Consider the following 20136-nt stretch of genomic DNA (forward strand, 5'->3'; position numbering starts at 1 on the left):
GTAGTAATTGTCTCAACTTTCCACCCACAATTACAAGGAATGTGGTGTCAAAATGGCTTTGTTAGCTTACTAAGGAGTATGCGATAGTTTCGGACCCCTTCCATTTTACCTACCAACCTAACTAACTAAGAAATTTTTGAGTGTCTCTAACTTTACGTTGTGTAATAGTACTTTACATATTTTGATTATCAATATATATATATGTTTATATAATCTATAAATGTATGCACATTTAACCTTCACAATCGACATTGCTCTCCACTCTTCAGTTGAGTAAGTTGAGAAGTCGCTGAGAAATGTATCGCTGCGTACAGTACGGAATGCGCATGTGCACTCGTTAAAAGATTTGTGGTTTTGACCTACAATCTGATGTTAAAAATCTTTTTGCATATTCTTAGACTACTTTCCAGAACAATGAAATCAAAAATAAAAATAAAATACAATCAATAAAAAAGAATAGCGAATAACCAAATTGAATTCAATAGACAAAAGTTAGTTAAAAAGCAAATAAAACTTAACAAAAAAAAAAACAAAAAAAAACAACAACAAGGAATATTACTAAAAGGAAGCGTAGCTGTGTAGCCGCGAAGTTGCTAAAATGCGTGCGCTGTCAAGATAATCTTTGCCAGAATTGCAATTTCATAGATTGGCATTCATTTTTATTTTCTTTCTCATATGCATTTCTGTTAACGTTTGACTGTTTTTTTTTGTTTTGTTTGTTTGTTTTTTTTTGTATCTTTTGGCATTACAGAGAATTTTTTGTATAGCACACAAATGGTTAAGTAAGTCAAGAAGTCAATTTTTGTTATTTTAGGTTTTGCTCAAACATTTTTATTCTTAACTCAGAAGACTCAGAACACTCAGAACACTCAGAAGTCAGTGAACTTCTCTACTCGATTGTCTGCAAATGATTTTAGAATTTTTGTACGCACAGAAAAGCACAACTAAAATTCTTTTTCAAGTTTTTGACAACAAAAAATATAAATATTCAAATTAGATTTTTAATTACTTATAAACATTTTAAAACTAAAAAGGAATTAAGATTTTTAATATTTATTTTCGTTTTCATTTTCAAGTTTAAAATTTTTATACAGAATTTGTCTACTTCTCCTTCACACTTGCTTTGATGTTCCAACACTGACAACACTGACAGCTGAAGCCAAGCCCACCAGCATAACTTTTAGTTCTTTTTGTTACACTTTTTTTGTTGTGATTATAATTGCAGTTACTATTGTTGGTGTTCGTGTTGTTGTTGTTGTTGTTGCCGTTGTTTTTATTTGTGTATTTGTATATTTTAATGCACAGCATTTCACTTTGTTGCTAATTACAATAAGCCCAACCCATTTGTGTATATGTGACCAGAACTTAACATTAATCCATTGCGATGGGAACGACGACACTTCTTGCATACGACGACGACGACGACGACTACGACGACATGAGCTTAGCATTGACGTTGTTGGTGTTGTTGGTGTTGTTGTGTATGCTTATTAACAAACAAAAAAAGGAACGAATGGAAAAAAAGTAGATAAGAATAAAATTATGAGAAGTTTAGAGTAAAGCAGAGACAATCTTGTTGATGTTTTCTCGTGTAACACAGGTAAATATGGCGTTTTAAAATGGCGGCATTAAAATTTGACGAATTGTATTTCAGTTTATCTGCTCAGGTGAGCAATGCAGCTGACGACATGCGATGAGATAGTTATTAATTAATATTTATTTATTTATATTAATTTCTCAGGCAATAAAGATTTTAAAGAAAAAGTAAAAAAAAATATTTTTATATATAGCATATATATAGTATAGTATATATAGTATTTTTATACACTTGTACGGTTAACAGTTGAAGGCAAAAGTCAGAGTTTAGCCACTGCTTAGGCAATGATTGCTGCATTTCTAGGTACATATAAGTAATTAAATATTAGTTTATTAAGTATTAAAATAGTGAATATCTTAATTGCCTACTGAGCTCATATTAGCATCTATTGGCAATGGTGATTTTTTGTCTAATCTCCAGCTAGAACCAGGCAGAGGCATTTAAAAAGGCAAGAATCTGGCCAAAGCAAATGCTCGAGAAATCGCCGAGAGTGTTAAAGAAGGGAGCCCTCAGAAACTTAAGCCTAGTTCTGACCAAACCTGGATATAGACACATCAGGTGTTATGGTGTCCTTTCTTCGAGAGCTGGTAGACATGCATTACAGGAAATACCACAGGGTAGGGTAGACAGAAAGTAAACATTTCACAGCCTTTTATTCTGCATGCACACGAGTGAAGAGTTTATCATGAAAGGTCGACACAAAATAACTTTTTTTAAATCTAAGATGAGTTCTGGATAATAATTAATCTATTATTTCACAATATAAAAAAAATTAACTGTTTTAAATGGTTCCTAATAGTCAGCTGCTACTTTGTAATTGCCCAGTTAATTGTGGAATAGCAAAAAATGTAATAATTTGTATAGATATATGCTAAATTCTTTTAAGAATAACTTTGCCTAGTTCTTATCTTTGAAACCTAATTTGCATTTTTATCACTCTTTCTAAATAAGTATCTCAAGTAAGACCAACTTCAGCGGTGTGGGTAAGCGAAAAAGAAAAATGCACACATCTGTTTTAATACATCGCCATTGGAATAAAAATAAAAATGACTGCATCCTTTAGAAAAAATAGAGTTGATCGGAAGAAGGTACTTCGGCACATCGTGCATTGGAGGGGACACTTGAATGAACAAACAAAAAAAAAAAAAAAGGAAAACCGCTGGAAGCGCGGCGCTATTGCAGCGCAAACATGGCGTTATAATTTATTTGCACTGCATGATTTGGACATTTATTGCTCAAAACGTTTAGCCAACGTGATGCACTCACATTGTATGGACTTGCAGAAATTCTATGATAAAAATGCGATACACGGCAAAGGTAATAAAAAAAAGCTCTTGATTTCAGGAATCTTCTCTTCCTATTCGACTATAGCAGACTATAGTACATAAGTCTAGGCAATTTCGAAGGCAAACTAAAAATATTGAATAGCAAAAATTATTGTTTTTTTTTCGCTATTTTTTAAGTGAGTTTTAAGTTTAATAGTTTTTGTTGAAAAATTAAAATTTAAAATTTTTACTAAATGTATTTCCAACAGCTTTATTGCAATTCGTGGAGGTGTGAACTGAAATAACTTTTACCTCTTCACTAAGGAAATGTGTGATTTATTCCTATGTGAACGTAAGAAAATTGTAATTCAAGTTAGCACTAACTTTATATGAAGAACGCTTTCGGTCATATATCATGACTTCTATGATTATTGACTCGAATTCGTATGAAAATAATTTAATAAATTCTGCATAAAAGCGCTACTGCGCTCCACCAGAGATTCGAATCTTCCAGCGAAATCGACTTTCTAATACGAAAACATTTTATTTATATTATTTTTCACTCCCGGCTACTAGACTAAACTCTTATAATTTATATCAACTAACTTCAACCTTTTTCACCTCTAAGAAAATATAATAAAAAAATTTATTGAATTGTTAAAAGATTTATTGACACTGATGTTGCCAAATAAATGGCAGCAATTCAAATATAAATAAATTCATTGAACTGAAAACAGTTGCCAACTACCAACAGCAACTGTTGATGGTGTATTACTGCTGCAGCTGCTGTTGCTGATGTTGCTGCTGTTGTTGCTACTTCTATTGCTACTTCCATTGCTGCCGTATTTACACAAACATTTTTCATACGAATTATCGTATTTTGCAGTTTATGGAATTGGACTCCATTTCGAAGGAAGATAGTTTTTCTTTCCGATTTGAGCAGAGTTTTATTTTGAAATACAAAATACAATACCAAAACAGATGATTGAAATCAGTGAAACAAAAATATTACGAATATATATAAAATTCTTTTAAATTGATATTTTATATCATTTCGAAGTCGGCTAAAAACAAAGCTTAATAAATAAATGCCAAATGAAGATAAAATAGGCGTTATTAACGGAAATATATAAAGAATAGGGTATATAAAATAAATAAAAAATAGTAATAAATAAAATAATATTTGAGAACTCCCTTCAGCAGACACTCAACGCTAGTTAACCTAAATTTATTCAATATTCGTACACACGAGTATTTATCCTATTTTCCGGAGTTTTAAGTTGTCCTTTCACCCAAAAGCTTTTGCGGTTAATGTACTGCGGTGCAATGCATTATAACTCAGTTCAGATCGCAATGCTTTTAGGCCGATAATAAGTTACAGCATATGGATCATCCCAGCACCTGTTTCAAAATCTCCAATTTTCGTGGTGTATGAAAACTCACCTCAACTCAATTAGCTTATAAATGTAATATGAGAAGGTAATCTTTTTATATTCTATATAATTATTCAAAAACAGTATTTAAGCTTCTGCAATTCTCTAATCAGGCTTTGTACATATTTATTAATTTAATAAAATTTTTAACAGTATTTAATATGCCATATTTTTATTTTTGAATCGCAGTTTTTATTATATGTTTTTATTCTCTTCGCATTATATATTTCAAGTTATTCCTCCATGAACCCCTTTATTGATATTGATGAATGGAATGGGTCCTGCGAAATCTCTTTTATTATTGATGGTTCTGTGTTATTACCTATATTTCACTCATAGTTTATATTTTCTTCTTACTGCCTCTTAAATTTCCTTCTCAAATTTATGTAATGGACTTCCAGTAGGTGCTCTTCTTTCAGGGCTTGCTTCAAACACATGTTTGGTAGTTCCCAACTGCGATATTTTTGATAAATGTTAAAACCACTTAAGTTGGTGTTACTCGATTAGATTTTAGATGCCTCTGGTTTAAGTGAACTTAGACTTCTAGGTATTAAGTCGCTTGATCCCTGCTCTCTTCATTAACTGCTACAATGAAGTATTCACACGTTGGAGGAAATCTTTTTCATTTATTTCTGAGAGGTGGTTTTAGTGAGTTAAAGATTTTGGATAACAACTTGGCGTAGTTAACTTCCTATACATTCGTTTCTGATTCCATTTATATATTTATAGAAATAATATATAAATATATACATACTAAATAAGCATGTAGGTATTATACTTTTAATATATTGTTTTATATTAAAAATATAACATAATATATATAGATTTAAATAATTCTCTTTCTTCCACTACTCAGCTATTACTTCTATAGAGTCCCTTAGCAATTCCTGAGTATATTTTGTCCGTTAAAGAAAATTGTGATTTTTTTATACAATATAAAGTCAGTATTGATTAATGTTTCTTTTTTTTTATTAACTTTTATTTTTCAGTTGCAAAATTTACGTTTGCAAATTAAATCAAAAGTATTTTATGTCAATTTCAGAATTTATTGCTTCATTTGCTTGTGTGAAAATGCCTTACGTGGTGTGTGAATTTGTGAATTGATGAAATTTCCAACTCATGGAATCAGGCGAAGTGCACATGTATTTGCATTAAATAAAATATTTAAGAAGGAAAAACAAAACAGTTTAAAGTAACATAAATAAAAATAAATTAAAGTGCACAAATATAAATTTAAAGTGTAAATTATTGCTAAAAATTACGTAAATCACTGCGAGCTCGTACTGCGAAAATCAAAAGACTTAAGCGCAAAACTTGATGCACTAAAATTTTGCCATTTTCAGTTATTTTGGATACAAAATTTTCGGTTTTTATTGTTGACGTGAAAGATTTACTGGTCTATTTTGCGAGACGACAACAATTCAATTTACATTAACATAATTCAAGTGTTTTCAAAATTAATTACAGCAACTATCAATACAAAAACTTCTGAGCGAAATACAAATCCGTAAATGAGTTGGGAAAATTTTAGATTGTTGAATAAAACCTTCAAAATAACAAAAAAAAAATGCTTAATAAATAAAAACTTAACTTAGTAGAATCTCCAGCCCTCGGAAGTGTTAATTTTTTCATGTTAGTGAATATTTACCTTTCAGAGTAACATTCTTGCAAATGTGACATTTTACAGATTTTTTACAAAAATTCATTTCCTGTTCAAAAAAAAAAAATTAACGTTTTATGTCAAGACGTCTGAATGCATTTTGACTTATTTTATTTTTATATTCACTGAGCTACAGTGATTCTGTGGGTATTGGAGACAGTCGGAACAGAATTAAGACAAAAGGTAAATTTTTTATAAATAATGAAAATATATAGTATCGTAGTATAATATACTATCTACATATTTATAGTATTCAATATAATTATCGCCATTGTTTTGAAGTTTGTTTGACTTCTTCCTCAAGGCTATATACTATTTAACAGTAACTATGAAAATAAATTTAATTCACTTAAGCCTTTTCATTACTTATAAAAAATTAAAAAAGTGAACAAACAACAACTTCAATAAGTAAGGACTCAGACAAAGCACAGGACTGATTAAACCGTACTTCTACAAAAACATTCATGAATTCTCATAAGGTAATTTAAGGTTCATAACGGATTTCATTACAGATCATTATGATCTGAAATATTACCTTCATAAACTACGATTTTCTGCTAATTCGAAATGAGAATTATGCCTCGAAGATGAGGAAACTACTATGCATATTTTTTGTGACTGTTTAGCTTTAACAACGCACAGAAGAAACTTGCTTCATATGAAATTTCTGTCACTAGAACAGATTAAGAGCTCTTCTCTAGATTTCGTTCTGGACTTTGTTCAAAAAGCTTTAAAGGGTTTATGACTTTTCTGTCCGCAGTACTGGCTGTTGGGCGATTTCGCGTCAATAATTTTAATAATACGAAATAATGGGACTCAATACTGATTTAAGTTATGATAAATCATTAACTGTAGTTGGAAATCAGTGGTAGTTGGAAATACATATTCACTTAATTGCCAATGAGTAGTTTTTACTGCTTTTACTGTCACCTACTGCTTAGGTCACAATAATGAGTCATTAACTTTGTTGACCTAAGTCATAGCCTAAGGTATGGTACTTTTAAACAAGAAGTACTACATTAAAATTGTTTATTGTAAATTAAAAAATAAGAAAAGCTATCAAAGTCTGAAAAATATTATTAAAAATATTATACCAATTTACAAACTTAGGCGTGTGAAAAAAATCTACTCTATAATTGTGAACTTTAACAAGATTAATTACATCTTCAATTTTTTGTTTTTTTTGTTTTCTCTAAATATATTTACATTATACATGCCGATTAGAATATTTATTTTTTGTATGCAACTTATACGACCGACCGTAGTGCCATGCTCTTCTCTCAGCCTGACCTTTTATGTTTTTATTTTGTGTGAATTTTGTTGGTTGCAATTTTTCATTTGTGCTAATCTCAGTGTGAAATTGTTCAAATGATAATAAATGTAGCGTTAAGGATTTTATGTGGGATTAAATAAGTTTAAAATTTGTATAATATAAATTTTAAAGAATTAAAATTATTTTTATACAAATTTTTTTTTACATATTTCGATGCTGAAGCACAGCTGAGGTGTTGCAGTCAAGCAATTAATCTTCTTAAAATACTTAAGTTGACTTCTTGGACTGCAATGGGTTTTGCTCTTAGGATTAATTTTAATTGGAGTTTTGTACAATAGAATATGCGAATATAATTTATAAAAAATAATTAAAAATTTTTGAAATACATTGTAATACTTATATACAAGATATAAACGCGAAGTTCATATGGAATTTTAATTAACTAGAAAAGAAAAAATTCAGGATAGTATAGTCAACTAAGTATAGCTGAAGTAATTCGATAAATGAGTATGTAAACCTGCGTAATACTCATCCATTTACCTCCCCATAAGTACATCAACGTTCTATTTTCCTCATATTTAGAAACCACTATTTAGTTCGAGTAGTCACATTTGATAGTGGAGTCGATAATGAATTATGGAATGTTGCTCCAGACTATAATTAGTTCTCATATGAACACATATTAATCTTCACTGTAACACGGTTTTTGTTCAATCTAAACCTTTACTTTTCACTTTTGCAAAAGACACATTTTATTCCGACCCGTCTCTTCCATAATGGTTTGCAGCACTATAGAAAGAGAGATTTTGTTTCATCGTGCTACAGCTCGAGACATCCATTACTTGTTCGCAAGCTTTATCAAAAACCATATGTGGCGCTGAATTATCGTGCTACCTCACTAGCTCCTTCGAGTTCAACGAGATATGTATGTAGAAACTAGCTCAAAAAACTGAGGCAATCCAAGAAGCTGACATTAGTTGATATATGGTATGCACATATAGTTATAGTAATGCGAAAAGAATATAAAGAAAAGTGGATCAGTGTTGCCAGCAGTTCAAAATATATTGGAATTTGAAATTGGTTAGAATTTAATTAGATCCCTTTATCGAGGAATGGAAGTAGCGGTGCTTCAGGTTCAAATTTATATTAGTTGATGTTTAATTGGACCACACTGTGTTTAATTGTAATAAGCGTATGTTACATCGAAAAATGAAAGTAGTGCTGCCACAGATACAACATTTTTAAGAATTTGAAATAGATTAGAATTTTTTTGAGCCTCACTATGTTTAGTAAGTAGAAGAATGTAAGAATGGTGTTGCCATCATTTCAAGATTCCAATATAGAGTAACTTTTTTTGGGTCACACTATGATCAATTGCTTGCAGAATATAAAAATTAGTGGATGCAGTGTTGCCACCATTCTAAAATTTATGGAAATTTGAAATTAATTAAAGTTTAATTGGAGTTCACAGATTTTAATTGTAAGAAGGATGTAAGGATTTTGTGGAAGCAGTGTTGCCACCATTTCAAAATTTATAGAAATTCAAATTTGGTCGCACTGTATTCAATTGTAAGAAGGATGTGTGAATATATGAACACAGTGTTGCTTCTACTTCGAAAGCAATTTCAAATTGGTTTAAACCACAATGATGGTCCTCTATGTTAAATTGAAAGAAGCATTGAAAGAAGAAGATTAGTTCCCTACTTTATATGACTTACAACTGAAGAGCTAGAAGCATACTTACTTAGATTTAATTGTATGGCTTTGTGTGGAAACATCTGAGTTGCTTCTCACTTCATAAAATATCAACAAATAATGATTGCAATCCTACAGTAAATTTTTGAAGCTTGTCTTTATGATTGAATATTTTTATTACCATTGAAATGCTGTTTGGCTTGAGTTTAAAAGTGTATTTTATGAGGCAGAAAAATGAAAAATCATAAATTCAAGTGAAAAACAGTTTCACTTTGTAGTGGAAAAAATTATTTATTAAAATTGCCTGAAAGCGAAAATTTTCCAAACTGTGCTTCGAAAGATTCGTTAAGAATTTAAAAAAAAATAACCATAGAAAAAACAACACCCAAAGAGGAATATTATAGAATATTTATTATTCTTCTAAAAAAAAATTTTTTATATATATAGAAATAATACGAAAAAATAAAATTAAAAAAACAATCGCTTTTTACTTATTTTTTGGATCGTGTTTTCGTGGACGTTGCTCATTAGAATGACGGAAATATTTTGAATTGCAAACGCTATTGAAAATTTGATCTGACCGGCACGATGCCGACCGACACACATACGCGGAGGCCCCAGCCAAATAGCCACATGCGGTATGGGCCAAACGTTCCACGTAGGAATAAATTTGCGAGTCGGTGTGCTTGTGCGGAAAAATGGTGCCGTGCAAAAATTGCTTAAGCAGAACACATTTTGGTCACACAATTTCTCCGGCTTACAAGTAACAACACCAGATACGCCTAACTGAGCCGTACTTGCAACTGCATTGACCGCCAGTATAAACTGATGCCGTTCGCATCATCAGCAGCATCTGCAGCATCAGCAACAGTATTTGGAATACCAAAAGTAACAGCATCAATTGCAGACAGCAATTGAGCAGCAGCAGAATCAGCAGCGAGAGCAGCGGCAGCAAGGGTAGATAAGCAAAATGTTGCTAAAATGCAACTAAATTAAAATTTATGGTTTGAAGCGTACTTTGCGTTTTTGTGTGATGAACAGTTTGAGATATATTTAATATGTTGTTCGGAAATGTTGCATGTTGTAGTCACTATTTGTTGCTGTTGTTGTTACTGTTGATGTCGTTGATGTCGTTGTTCTTGCTATTGGACTTGTCGCTGATGACGATGGCGATGGCGATGATGCTGTGCTCGCGTCTGTGTCTATTCCTATGCCAACAACAAAGTCTGGTGAAGTATGATTTTTTGCATATTTCAGCTGAAGTTTGTATTTGAGCTGCTGTTGCATGCAACATTTTTGTGCTGCAGGCGGTGGTATAACAATATTGTATATAATATAATAACGACAATAAATGTAACAACAATGGTAATAACAATAGCAACAATAGAGAAATGCTACAAAATTGTGGCAATGTAGCGCATAAGTGTCAGTTGCCATGATGAAGTCTGTTTTAGCGTTCACAAAAACAAAAAAAAACAAAAAAAATAATAGTAAAATAAAAAAAAATAAGGCCCAATGGGTTGTTTAGGCTGTCAGTTAAGTAACAGGATATATGTCTTTAAATGTATACCATTTTAAACATTTTAAGCGTTGAAACAATGTAGAGTAATAAACGTTAGTTGTCATAATGAACTTCACTATAGATAGATATGAGGGAATATAAGTTTCATAATAGGAAATATATATTAGAACCGATATTTAAGTCCTAAATCTGCTAACTTACTTAAATTGGTAAATAATTAGTTCAGAAAAAGATTTTTATAACGATTTAATGAAATATGTAGCGAATGTAATTATTTAGTTGAACTTACAAATATGAAGTCGAATTAAAGTTTATGACGAATAAAATTAAGAAGACAAATAGGCGGACAAATAAAATAAAAAGAAGTTGACCCTTCTAAACCAACTAAAGAGCCTTTTTAATTATAGATCTATCTTAGATCTATAGAGTTTTAGTCTTAGAGAAAACACTAATTGTTTTCTAAGCTGCCGGATGCACTATTACGCCTGGAAATACTATTGCATACTCCTGCTGGTTGAATGGAGAAAATTTTTATAGCTTTATCGACCTTTAATCTAAATCTAAATCAAGTTAGTAATTACACATTGCTTTAGTATATACAATTGAAAAGTACTACATTAAAAATATGATATATGTATATATATATTGGATGATATCCCCATATATCATCAAGATACTCAGATTTGTAACGAGTATTTTTCTAAAGTCTAAATCAAAACATAGAAGTCAATAGGAAGACAATAAAAGTCAATTACAGAAATCGGTTCCACTTCCGTAATAACATGCAATGAACTCTGCAGATGATAAGTACAGATATAGTCTTTTAGTAGCATAAAACCATTTTGAGTTTTTTGAATATAGTCCGAAGTGGGGTAACTAATAACTCAGCAGTTTAAGTCTTATATTTATTGTTCACCACCACTCACATAGCCAAGCGGGGGGTTGAGAGGTTGAAAATTACTCCTACCTCCGAAAATAATCGTAGGACTATATGTATATAAATGACTACATTTTCATTACAAATACATTATGATATAACTAAGTGGTCAACGAAAACCGCTTAAGTTTTGTGGTTATGAACCCGCCACCAACCCAATTTGATGTAATACACTCTGAACCTTTATCTTTTATCAAGACTATAATAGCACTAGTTGTGTTTTATTTGACAAAGGAAATATTGTAAAAAAAAGAGACTAGTAAAACACAATTTTGAAGATTCGGAAGTTATATATCTTATCAGAAATAAAATAGAATTAAGGAAAGCAATAATAGATAATACAATTCCATACTTTTTGAAGTTTCTTATTTTCACATTTATATTAACGAAAGTATAAGAGATATCAGTGTTCATATTGATGTCTATTAAAGTAGTTTTGCAAATCTATTATAAGACAAATATATATATGAGTTGTCTAGTAGTTTAGCTTATTTAGATATTCAGATATTCAGACATTCGGTGTAATTATTATTGTAATTATCTATGTATATTATCTATATTATAATCTATAATTTATATAAGCATATGTATCGTAATATTAATATGATTGAGAATCTAAAGAAGTCGACTTCTTCAAAAACGCGGAGTAGTCATAAATCGTTCTACATGTTAATATATATACATATTTACTTAAGAAAAAAACAATTTAAGGATAAAGTGTTTGGAAAGAATATTAGATATAATAATTATTTACTATATATCAGGGCTGTCTGAATTACGAGCCACATGTGGCTCGCGACATGTTTTTAATCTACCACAAATACGCAAATTTTTCTTTGGTATTACATACATGTACTAGTTTCTGCGACTCTTCAATCTGCACAGTGACTTGTATCTGGTCTGAATAGCCCTTCTATATATGAATAGTTTTGTGCTTAAAATTTAAAACATTTATTAAAAAATAATAACAAAAGAAAATTCATTCTTGAATAAAGCAAGTCAGACAAACTTAACATACTTGCATTCTGTTCTGTAGCACATTTATCGAATTTTGTAAAAGAAGGTCGTTATGATAGCAATAACCTCTTCTTCTCTCCTATATTTTCCTTCATTTTTATTTCATTTTATATTTTATTTCATTTTATTTTTTATTATATTCTTAATATTATTTTTATTTTAATTCTACTAGCGATTACTGCAACTTATTATGTATTTTCAGTTAGAAAGTAGTTAGTTATAAATATGTATATAGATTACATATGTACATGCATGTGTGTATGTACGAGAGCGTGTAAGCTGGAGTTGAGGCTTGAAAGTATCGAGTCTGAGAATAATGTTGCACTTTGATGAATTTACGATTATGCGCTGGTCAAGCTTAAACTGCTAAAAGGCTTCAAAGCGCCTCAAACTGACATTTCGTGTAAATTGTAGTGATTTATTTATGTATTCTTGTACATATCGTGTATTTATACTAATATATAGGCATATATATATACATATATATATTTATATACATATAGTATATATATATATGTATATATAGTAGTTATAGTAAGTATATTTTTTCGCCTGTTTGATATTCTATTCGTTGACTTTTGCATGGTTGTCAAAATTTACCGTTCCCTATAAAATTAAACTCGACTTCGTTTATGCAGAAATTGATGAACTGCACTTCGCGGTTGAATTTCTTATATTTTTATTTTCATTTTTCATTTGCAATTTGCTTATTAATTTTTAGTTTGAAGTGCATAAGAAATTGCAAATGAATTGAAAACTACAATTATCTTATCACACATTTATGCACTCAACTTACTAATAAATTTATTCAAAGTTCAAAGGAATTATAATCGCAAGCTCAATGACTTATCGCACAGCGCGGACATTGCAACTGTCAATATTGAGTTAAAGTCAGGAATGTTAGGAATTGATTGAAAGCGTAGTATATTCGACAATAATCTGGAATTATTTTTGGAGAGAGGTTATAAACGCATATCGCAGGTATGTTGCACTGTTTGGCATGTAGTTGCCAAACATAATACTTCGGGTCCTTCACTTTACCAGTTAAAGATAGACAGAATGGATTGACAGTGTCGTAGTTCCATTAGAGAATGCTCTACTCTATTTGTCAATGAACCTATATTGTCTAAATTATTTGTTAGGTTCAACTTGTTGTCATTGAGATATCAAACATAGTATAGATCTTTGGGTACTTACTAATATTAGTCAGAAATATGGTTGATAGAATTGTAGCTTTATAGAGGCCTATATATGATGTTTTACCATATTTGTCTAATTTCTTAGCTAGGTAGGCAGTTTAAAATGATTGCTATGAAAATACCATGCTTATATCTCAAGATGCTTAGCAATACTAGTTACAGAAGTGGTTGAAAGAATCATTGCACTATAAACGAGTGTGTGTCTTCTGTGTGAATGAGTTCGCTAGTTGTTGGGGGGAGGGGGTTTATTATGAGATCGTACTAGTTTTTTGTTAGTTTCGCATACATTTGGAAATTTTGTACACATTCTTAAACCGCGATTTCGTTGTCACATAAATAAAATAAGCTTACACTATTTAAATTACATAATGAACTAGCAACTAAAGTAAAAATCTAATATAGTTACTAAAGAATTAAATATTAAGTTAGTATGACATTAAAGTGAAAGCGATTACAATTTGGATTAGCTATTTTGTCTGGTCAAGAAAAATGTTCATTTGAAATAACAAATTTATGTGAAAAATTGAAACTAGGTATTAGCGACACTACATTGTCGAGATGTCCGTCGATAATCTGAATCTATTAAACACGAGCAACATTGTAATCATATATTAGCAAAAATTAACGAATAATGTATAATAATAGTTTGTAAAGAAGAAATGAGTAAGTTAAAAAAAAGTCAACATAATTTATTCAATAAAGTGGTCATATATTGAAAATACCGCACTGCATATTAATCGTCTCACTAAATTAAACTCGTAGCTATCATGAAGTGAACCCTTTCATTCTACTTACTCATGTAGTTGATGCTCAACATGCGATGCTAAAACAGCAGAATAAAAAAAGATTCACTAAAAACACAGAAAAAAAGAAAACACTTTTTACTACTTTTATTTTCATAAAATGACAACATAATGATGTCATTTAAATTGTTTAAAAGTTATTCGAAAGAGGTGAAATGGTTTCATGGTCTTAAAAATAAAAATATATATTTTCACTTTTTTTTATATACATATATCTAAATTCTATTTTAATCCATTTAATTTAATAAATTTAATTTTATTATATTTAAATTATTTATAAATTTTCCAACATAAAAAGATTATGATCATGAATTTTTAGGATTTGCACTGCTGGAGATCTATTGTGTCTCTACATGGATTTAGAATATTTCTCCAAGTCTAACTTTTATTGTGCCTCTACATGGATTTAGAATATTTCTTCAAGTCCAACTCTTCCTATAAATTGTCGTATTGTGTATTACAGAGTTTTATTCTTTCATTTGATAGGAGATGCACACATGGATTATTTTTTGGTTGTGCATCAGTGCCAGACAAACTTCCAGCTTGTGTTTTGAAATCTCATTCTCTTTCTTATAAATTCCAGAAGCTTTATTAACTTAATTCATATTTGTCTAGGATGATAATTTAACCTATAGTGCCCTATCAGAGTTCCTATAATGATTCCAAAAATATTTTTGTTTAGTTGCATACAATCCCTAAATCGTATTACGTTGAAATCGTTCTATAAGCGATTTCGATTGTAATAGTTCTGTGAGATTATCATATATACGTGACGTCGATTAGAAATCTAAATGAATTTTTCAAAATCAAGTAAATTGACTTGATATATTGTAGTGACTTGTCTTTTTATGTAATGTCAGTTTGTGATTGTAAGGAACTAATGCTATATTTTGTTTAAAATTAGGTATAAATGGTGCGAAGATATACGAAACTGCAAGATATGTACAAATGTTCTGTTTTGAATTTCCAATTTTAAACTCGCTCCATGACTTATAAAGTTTGAGAACCTCTGGCTTATAACTTATTGACTACGCACAGCGGTTAATATTCACTTACTGAAAAGGTTTGTGAACCTTTGGAGCCATAAAGCAATAATAATGGATTATATATGATTGCGCAAAAATATATATTTATTCAGGTACAATACTTATTTAATCATATAACTTCAATAATGTTTGAGTGATTGTGTAAAATATATTAAATAAAGTAAATAAAGTAAATAATTGAAAACTATTATTATTATTAAGAATATGCGTAACATAATTTAAAAAATAAATATATATCTATCTTAAAATTATTATTTTGGCAATTATTTCTATTTTAAATAGAAAAGTGGGTAAGAGTGAGGTAATTTTCAATTTCGAAAAATTTAATTTTAATCAAGTGAATCCTTGGGCTATCCATATCACTTTTTCGGATATCAAAGAAATATATATTTGTACGAGTATTACTTAAAGTGTGGAAAATTTATTTAAAATGAAACGAATAAAATTTCAAAATCTATGATGAAATCAAAACGATTCAGCTTCATATTACTGAGACTAATATAAAGCAATAAGTTTTGGTTAATTAAGTTAAATTTAATTAGTTGAATCTAATGCGGTACTTTAATTGTACGAGCCTGTCAATCAAGTTAGTGCAAGTTAAGTACGAATGCCCTCAACTCATAATATTGGTAAAAAAACATTAAGATTACAATTGAAAAAAATAAAATAAATGATTGAATTAAAAGAAAAAAAATAAAAACATAAATGTGGAAGGTTATGAGCAGCTCTTTAGCTCATTTATCTTTAGAGTTCGAGTTCCTCATACATGGGTATTATATCAGTAAGTTCAGATGCTGTTTTGCCGTGCATTGCTTTAACTCATTTATACGATCTAAATTGTTTTAGAGCAACAATTCATACAAAAGCTTATAATCGTAATGATTGTGAGCAGAAATCATGAGTGTAACATTTACAAATTACTGTAATTATCAGAATGTATTTTCTTTAGGGGCACAAAACAAGCTGAAACGAATCAATGGTGGCTCTTGTGTACCAGAATTATGAGAAAAAATATTAAAAACAAAAAAAATTAAAAAAAATTAAAAAAATAAAAAATAAACAAAATCCAACAAAAATTTAACAAAAATTTAACAAATAAAGCGAAAAGAAAACACAAACGTACGTAGTGTTCAACGTGCCAAGCTCTGAAGACAGCTGAGGCAGTAGGCAGTATAGCAGCACTGACCACTAAATCGGTTCACTTTGGACTGAAAACAATATAGTATGATGCGCTGTGGTTGGTAACACCCTTTTTCCTTAAATAAGATATATGCTATACACCAAGACAGTTACTTTCCGTACAGTACGAAGTCAAATGCGAGCGCTGCTCTCTGGTTTACTGGACGGGAAAATGGTGGTAATATTTTGCATATGAGTAACGCGCTTATCCCATCCAGCTTAATGAAAATGTGCGAAGCTCAAAACAATAATGGGAAAAAAGACGAAGAGAAAGAAGCAAAATGTGAAATATAGAAGACAAAAAAGTCAAAAAGAATAAGACACAAGAACAATTTTTTGATATAATCGTGGCATAAGGTGAATTTACCAAATAATGCCCAGAAGCTCTTTTACAATGAAATACGATTACAAGAATATTTTGCAGGTTCTTCAAAAAGGAATTTCCGAACATTAACAATAACAATAATAATAACAACAACAACAGTAACAACAACAACAGCAACAGTAACAACAACAACGGGAACAATATTATGCATAACTTAAGATGATAATCTTTTTACTTATTTTAAAGGTATAGCTGGTCTTGTTGTTGTTTTCTTGTTATTGTTGCAATAGTTAGTAACTTATGCAAACTTACCCGTATCCATGGCAACTAAAGTTAATGTATATTCAGCTTGAGCTTCACGATCCAATGCTCTTAATAGCGATATTTCGCCTGTCGAAGCATTTATGTGAAACAGATCAGCATTGCCTTCCTTTAGAAAATAACGCACTTGCGAATTGAATGGCGGCGTATCAGCATCATAAGCTTCCACTGTTAGCACATAACCATCATTTGGTGGTATAACATTTTCCATAACATAAGCCACATAAGGTGAATCCAAGAACGTTGGCGGATTATCATTAATATCCGTTATGACAATAGTTAATTCAGCGGTATCATAGCGACTTTCAATAGTATTTATAAGCACCTTACCACGCCCACCAGCCGCATCTCTGAACAAATCTGTAGCACAATCTTCAGCGCGTACTGTCAACACATAACGCGATTTACGCTCATAATTGAGATTTTTTGCCACACGCACAACACCAGAATCTTCGCTAATACTAAAATCACGATTATTATCACCGGCCGCTATGGAGAATCGTACACGTCCATTGGCACCTTCATCAATATCAGTAGCTGAGACGTGTAAGACCATAGCACCTATGCTAGCATTTTCCGCCACCGAAGCTGAATATTGCTTCGGATCGAAAACGGGACTATTATCGTTTTCATCAAGTATTTTGACAGTGATTTGTGTTTGTTTTGATTGTGGCGGTTCACCGCGATCGCGAGCAGTTACATTGAGCACATAAACAGAACGTAGCTCACGATCCAAACGACCCGAAACACGCAGTAAACCATCGACCGGACCCAAAGAGAACGGCACATGCTGTTCACCAGATAATAGATACTCAATATAACCATTGCGTCCTTCATCCCGATCGACTGCCTTCACCGCCATAACAACGGTATTAGTGGCTATATTCTCTATAATTGCCGTTTCATTGGGTGAAGTAAATGTCGGTGCTTCATCGTTCACGTCTTTGAGTACAATTGTTACCTGCAAGTGCAAATAAATAATTATTAAGCTGTAATCATTTTATTTTCTGCGAAATAATAATAATAAAAAAATATGGTAATATTTATTTTCAAATATATATAATTTTAGTAAATACATTTCAACTGCAACAAGTAAAAAATCACTTTATAGAGATTAGCATCACAAAAAAAGTATACGTTCCACAGGTGCTCAATTACAAAAACAACAAGAACGAACTGTAATTTTAAGACTCGCTAGTTCCAACAACATGTTGCTGGCTTTGGCTTCAAAGTGTGATATGTGATTGTGCAACATTGTATTTAAATAAATTGCAGCTATTAGTTATGTTTATAAACATTGTTAAGCTTAATGATAAAAAATAGTGTGAGACAAATGTGCAAATATTTTGTTGTTGATGTTGTTGTTTCTTTCTTGCAAAAATCTTGTTGAAGTAAATTGTGCGTATTGAATTGGAAAGCTAATACTATTAGCATGAAGAAGAGAAAAATATTTGAAGGCAAATAAAAATTTGGTGTGTGAAAGCTACGTAGGTGTCATTCGGTTGATTATCTATAAGTGTACTACGATTATAAACATTTTATATAACAAATATTTTATTTTGTGAAATGATTTAAAAAAAAAGGTAAGCAAATATGCTTTAAGAAGATGTAGGTATGATTTAAATATCAGTAACATAGGTGAAAAGGAAGAAATTTAAGCACGAGAGCTAATGAGTCAAGAGGGAATGAAAGCTGCGGAATGCTCTCATTAATTAAACAGACAATCTATACTTTATAGTAATGGACATAATTACAATCCCATCAAACACTCAATATAAGCTTTGTATTGCTAATCAAACCTTTGCCTTTAATTGTGGAGTTTTTAACCAAGACGGTTTTCATGTAATATAATCATATGGAATCCAATTTTCATTGTTCTGATGGAATGCTAACAGTCATCAAACTTTTGTTATAGGTATTATTATATTATTCTTTGTTTCATGCAGATAGTTTATAGTTGTACTAAAGGTAGTATTATAGGTCCTTAGCGATTTTGAAATTGCTCACAAGCGGGTCCTTTTAAACCTTAATGACAGCAGACTACTGAGTTGTAGAACGAAATGGGGGAAAATCATTTTTTGATGGTTGATTGCGATTGATTGATTTTTCCTATTGCTAGCACAAATTCTTTTGCATATCTATACCATACTTAATAGTAGTAAAATTTGAAAATATACTGACTCCTCCCCAAAATTTTACTTAAATTTTCGTTGCTTTTAATATGAATAACAAATCTCAATAAAATATTTGTCAGGAACCTAATAAAGTTTTTTGTTTCTATCATTAAAAAGCAGCTCGGTAACAACTCGTGCATATCAGCCAATATTTCTCAAAACCACCGGGAGCTGAACTTAGTACTTTCATAATCATCAAAAGTTATGTGTATCCTTACGGGGATTAGTTTCATTGTGTTATAAATCCAATAGGCTTATGCATGGTTTCGACCAGCCAGCTCTACCCGGCTACCATCTACCCGGCTTAAGAAAGGGTTGACAGATTTAAGTGAACATGAAGTTCACTGAGCCTTATTGCTCAAGCCGAAGTTTTTATTGCAATAAAGCAGTTAGAGCGCGTTTCTTTTGAAGCTGCATCGAGGTTTTCTTCAAAGTTACAAATAAAAATAAGTCATTCATAAATTTGAATGGTAACTAGCACCATTCAAAATTATGGATGACTTGTAAAAGAAATTAATAAAATTATTAATATAAAGATGTAATTAAAATTAACAGCTTAGGAATACAAATTGAAGAGAAATTTCGATAAAGAAATTAATTTTTCACAAGACACTTATATTAGCGATATGGAGGAATATTAAATGAAATATCATTTAAATAAATTATACACTTCTACTTTTTTTACTGTAT

The 20136-nt window shown here is 30.7% G+C and overlaps 1 protein-coding gene across 1 annotated transcript in view; it reads right to left on the reverse strand.

The window, feature by feature from the left end:
* The window catches only part of LOC119687532 (cadherin-related tumor suppressor), a 77213-nt gene that overhangs the window by 20669 nt on the left and 36408 nt on the right, over window positions 1-20136 (reverse strand). The window contains exon 6 of the mRNA XM_038101872.1: window positions 17264-18233. Within this exon, the coding sequence (XP_037957800.1) occupies window positions 17264-18233 (970 nt within the window). The remainder of the gene's footprint in view (window positions 1-17263; window positions 18234-20136) is intronic.

This window comes from Teleopsis dalmanni, chromosome X (assembly GCF_002237135.1).
Source record: "Teleopsis dalmanni isolate 2A chromosome X, ASM223713v2, whole genome shotgun sequence".
In the NCBI taxonomy this organism is placed as follows: domain Eukaryota; kingdom Metazoa; phylum Arthropoda; class Insecta; order Diptera; family Diopsidae; genus Teleopsis; species Teleopsis dalmanni.